The sequence below is a fragment of the Solanum verrucosum genome, unplaced genomic scaffold (assembly GCF_900185275.1).
Source record: "Solanum verrucosum unplaced genomic scaffold, falcon-dt-bn FXZP01000028.1, whole genome shotgun sequence".
NCBI lineage: Eukaryota > Viridiplantae > Streptophyta > Magnoliopsida > Solanales > Solanaceae > Solanum > Solanum verrucosum.
Genome location: NW_026020183.1, coordinates 689,423 through 694,997, shown reverse-complemented (window position 1 = coordinate 694,997; position 5,575 = coordinate 689,423). Strand labels below are relative to the sequence as shown.

General features: G+C 29.4%; 1 protein-coding gene across 1 annotated transcript; it reads left to right on the top strand.

Annotated features, from left to right (window-relative positions):
• Positions 1 to 3,056: 3,056 nt before the first annotated feature.
• On the top strand, positions 3,057 to 3,666 carry LOC125829264 (uncharacterized). Its single transcript, XM_049508515.1, has one exon. The coding sequence runs from the start codon at positions 3,161 to 3,163 to the stop codon at positions 3,452 to 3,454; it is 294 nt and encodes a 97-aa protein (XP_049364472.1). The 5' UTR covers positions 3,057 to 3,160; the 3' UTR covers positions 3,455 to 3,666.
• The last annotated feature ends 1,909 nt before the right edge of the window (positions 3,667 to 5,575 follow it).

The window sequence follows — 5,575 nt, the reverse complement described above, 5'->3', positions numbered from 1 at the left end:
AGAATTTCAAATATTAACCATTTTTTATATGTCTCTTTAATATATTAAGTTGTTAATTATTGTATTTTATAGTACATTTTAAACCTAAATTTTTAATAATATATGTTATTTGCCATGTCCCAATTTATGTGGCATTAATTGATAGATTTGTTGGAGTCAAGAGATTTATTTTGTTAATTATTGTAATTTATAGTTTCTTTTTCGTCAATTTCAAACAATATATGTTGTTAATTGATAGAATACTTTTAATGTAATTTTAAAAAAAATATATGTGTGACTCTCCATGTCCCAATTTATGTGGCACATGTAAAGTTTTGACAATTAACCAAAATTTTAATACATTTTTTAAATAAATTTAAGTCGTTAAATTTTCAGTAATTTAAATTGTTATATTATTTATTACAATTTATAATGCTTTTAAAGTAGTTTAAATATTGTACTATTTATTATGATTTATAACACTTTTTTTTTTAAATTTATGCCATATTATGGAATTTGAGAAGTTATTGAAATTTGTATATGATTTTAAAAATATTTTAAATTGTTAGCTATTGTGATTTGTAGTACTTTTTTTTAACATAATTTTGAAAATAATATTTATTACTCTCTTTGTTCTAATTTATGTGCAAGATGCAGAATTTCAAATATTAACCCTTTTTTATATGTCTCTTTAATATATTAAGTTGTTAATTATTGTATTTTTTAGTACATTTTGAACTTAATTTTTGAATAATATATGTTATTTGCCATGTCCCAATTTATGTGCATTAATTGATAGATTTGTTGGAGTCGAGAGATTTATTTTGTTAATTATTGTAATTTATAGTTTCTTTTTCGTCAATTTCAAACAATATATGTTGTTAATTGATAGATTTTTTGGAGTGGACTATTTTTTTTTATTAATTATTGTAATTTATTGTTTCTTTTTTGTCAATTTCAAACAATATATGTTTATTATATAATCCATTTTATGTGGTACCAATAGAATTTAGAGAGTCAATTAAATTTTTTATATAAGTTTTAAATAATTAAGTTGTTAATTATTGTAATGTATAGTATTACTTATATTATTTTTAAATATATTTAATATTATATGTTAGGTTTTTTATCCTAATTTATATGGCATTGAAGGAATTTAAAGTGTCAAATAATTGTTAATTATTGTAATAGATAATATGAAGTATTTAAGTCATTTATAGTATAGTAATTAATATATAATATGTAGTATTTAAGTGGAAGGTGGTGGGGCCACTTATATAGTTTGATAAATATATTGGATATTAGTTGTGATTTATAGTATAGTAATTAATAATATATAATATGTAGTATTTAAATGGAAGGTGGTGGGGCCCACTTATATATTTTATAAATATATTGGACATTAGTAGTAATCTTATTGGACCATTGGTAGTCATTCCTAGACTCTTCTATAATATAGTAATATAACCAACAAAAAAAAGATAAAATAAATTTAAAACAGAATCCAACTAAATAGGAATGAAAAACAATATTATTACAACTCCACTACATACAATCTTAAATGAAAAATTAAGAGCCGACATAGTAAAGTAGTTGGACCCACAAGGTTCAACAAAAGAGTGATTCTTTGATACGTAGATACTGGTTGTTTTTTTGGTCTAATAAATATAAAAGTATATCTCTAAAGCTAGAAGATACAATGACTTAAAAAATAATAACTAAAAAGTTTTCAAAATATTCTCGTCACACAAGAACACATGTCTGCTTGTAGACTCTTATACTATATAAATAAAATAATAAATATACACACTAGTATATAAAATATATTTATAACAGTTAATTGTTAATTAGGATCGTAGTTTATCGATTGATTGTTTATTACTTATTACATAAAAACCGTGTATTGTGTATTATAGCCAAACTTACGACAAGGAAAGTTGTTTCCAAGAACAAGTGCATCTCTTTTTCTTAATTTTTTTTTTTCAAATTTTGGGTGGGCCACAGACCCATTTTTTTTTTTTGAATCCCAGGATAATCCGCAGCCGCTACAACTTCTGTCATAACCTTTGCCCTTCGGGTGAGCAATGTGTGGTGAGCATTTTGTGCGCACTGGGTAAAACTCCCACTGTGTAATAGCCTATAAACCACACAGGGGATATAAACAACACTAGGCAAGTCCTATGCGACAGACTCGACTTAGAAGACATTGAGGAGAGATCAATCTCGGATCATCCATGTGGATAATCACCCTCCAAACCAGCTAAGCCATCCTGAAGAACCAGACCCATTTTATTGATAAATAAAAATAAAAAAATAAAAAACAAAGTTTTTGTTACATTAAAGTAAGAAGAAAAAAAATGCAATAAAAAATAAAATAAATATCTGGAGAAATCAAGTGGGAGAAGCAAAATCAGATTCTTCTAAAGTTAGAGAGTGTAAATAAGCCAGGGCGAACCCACTCTTATCTATAAATGTACTGACATCTCTTGACACAAATTAAAATTTTAATCTAACGATTAAGATATTGCGAAATTTTCTTGAAATTATGTGTTCTTGACCTACTAATCTCATAATTATACTTTCCTGTCTCCAATTACTTGTCCACTTTTTTTTTATAGTTGTCCCTAATTACTTGTCCATTTTGACAAATCAAGAAATAACACATTTTTTTACCTATTATATCCTCAATTAAATGATTAATTACTTTAAAAAATATAGAACTTTTCGTCTACTTCATAGTTAATAGGGGTAAAATGATAAATTCACTATATCATTAATTATTTTTTTAATAAGTACGTCAATTCAAAAAATGACTAAGTTATTAGGGAGGAGTATTTTTTAATACAATCATGACTCTGCTACAACAAATAAGCAACAAGTAGAAAATAAGATAACACGCGTGATTGAACCAAAAAAGAAAGAAACTTACACGCATTAAAAAAAGAAAAAAAACAAGAGTCTACCAGAACCAGTAAAATAAATAAAACAAAATAGTAATCAAATCCATCTCCTACTAAATTCCAAAACCTTAGCCTCCTTAAATTCACCAGGTTCACACCCTTTTACGTGTACAACATATCAACCACTTCATTTCCATTTCAAAATTTAGAAAAAAGAACAAATTCATATTCTCTTCCCCAAATTGAACAACAATTACTCATTCGGTGTTGAATCAGAAATAATGGGTCCAATTGTTCTAACTCAATTAGGTCTGAGTGTATTAGCCGGTGCCGCACTGGTGAAATCAGTTATGGACCAGAAGACTATGATGGGTTCGGGTCAGTTTCCTCGGTGCCCTAGTTGCAATGGAACGGGTCGGGTTTCTTGTATGTGTTCGCGCTGGTCAGATGGAGATGTAGGTTGTCGGACTTGTGCCGGGTCGGGTCGGATGGGTTGCAGCAGCTGTGGAGGTACAGGTACGGGTCGCCCAATTCCAGTTCAAATCTCTGTTCGTCCTCCAAACCGTTCACCTTAGAACTGGTTCGAATTTTTACCATTGTATCAATATCTTATCTTGTACTTAATTCATATTCTTCAAGTTGAGAAAAGGATAAAAAAAATTATGAATTGTATATGTTTGGTGATACTTGAAATCAATTAGACCTACATGGAAATTGCTGGTTCTATGTTGTAATTATTGTTATAGCTTCACAAATTTATACCATGAGTTTAGCCCTATTTATTTAATTTGCTTCTTTCTTTTCTTGTCAACTTTATACATTCCACTTAGATAATACAGAAATTGAGTTGGTTCATGCTCATTCATTTTTAATAAGAGATTTCGGGTTCCTGTTTCATTGGGTATGGAATTGCCTTTTGTTAGAAAGTGTTTTACGTCTAATGTTAGACTTCCCGTTTAGTCGGGCTGCTGCAATGTGGATATTGTTGATACAATTAAATTTGAACCTTTGGAGATGTTCAAACCAATAGGGTTTGTTTCTTTTTTGACTCATGTTTCCAAATTCCAGTATATCTTCCTAATAAAACTCATCAATTTGCAGCAAATTAAACAGAGTATTTTTGCTTAACATAGCTACATTAGTTTCCATACCCTTGATATTGAGCTATGTTGAATATATAGTTTAACATTATCTGACGATCAGAGCTTTATTAGTTAGAGATTTCACTTGTATCTGCAACAACTACAACACATACAACACATATCCACTGTAATCCCACAAATGAGGTTTCACAAAGATAGTGTGTTACCTCTACAAGGTAGAGAGGGTGTTTTCGATAGACCCTATCTCAAGTAAAAACAATACAAACCGATTTGAAAAAAAACTGAAGTGACGAAGCCGAGACAGAATGCTAAAGAACACATACTTAAAGTAGAATAGTTAGTACCACAATAATATGATTATTGAAATGCTAGAACTAGTAAATTGTAGCAAAAATGTAAAAACAAGAAAGTCCCAGAGTAGACTAAGCGACACCATGCTCAACTATCTAATTAGCCCTCTATCTTAATATGTGTCCTCGATAATCTTTTATCTGAGATCATATTTAGACATGCATAATGTCTTTTGTCTAATAACTTCTTCTCAATACTTTTTTGTCTTATTTCTGCCTCTTTTGTAATCATTCATATCTAGCCTCTCACACCTTTGCAGTGGTGCATCTCCTCTTTACATGCATGAACTATTTAAGTCTCAATTCCCGTATCTTATCCTTCAACGAGGTCACTCTAATCTTGCTTCCCGCATTTAAATCTGTTGATTTTTTGTTAGTTAACATGTTAGCAAAGCTTTAATCAAGGGATTATTCAACAAGTGCAGATGAAAATCGATGGATTCAATCGACTGTTCTTCCTAGAAATCGAGTTAAAAATCAATTATTTTTCTTGAAAATTGATTTCAACATGGTGATTGATGAATATATCTAGCAAGGTTCACGAAGTGCTGCATATCAAATTGTGATTGATCATAGTCATGCGTTGTATTTGCATCCTTCAGATGCACTTGATTCATTATCTTTGGGGTTTTAGTTAATTGGTCAGTACACACTTAAATCACAATTAACATTAATTAAATAAGAAAACAACGTGACTTTTATGACTTGTTGTGATATAGTTGAATTAAGATAGGAGTCTTATTTTTGAGTTTGAATGTTGTTAAGAAAATGTTAGAGATCTGATTCATTCAGATCCATTTCGACCCATTAAGAGGCTTAAAAGGAAATAAAACTAACTTAATGAACTAAATCTGAATAATTAAGATTCAATCCTCAAAAACAAACCTACTTAATGAGGTGAATCTGAATGATTAAGATTCAGACCCCCATTAAGTGCAAACAAATGAGGCCTTAAAACTATGAGAATATAGTGTAATCATTCATAGGACTACAAGTATGCCCTCTCTAACGTATCTCTTTTATCAACACTGAACTTTAACTAGCATGTCATATCCCCAAGCACTAAGCAAACAATCACCAATTAATATAAATCATCAACAAACTTGTCAAAGTATAAACAAGTCAATAGAATCATCAGAATTATATTCACCCTGGCCTTGCAGTTATATAGTCCATGTACCTGTCAAAAATCAGTAATGTATCTCTCAAAATCATAAGTCTTACTCTTATGTGTACACCTATG

Coding starts and splice junctions, on each gene's coding strand:
- LOC125829264 (XM_049508515.1), top strand. CDS start 3,161: ATGGGTCCAATTGTTCTAACTCAATTAGGTCTGAGTGTATTAGCCGGT.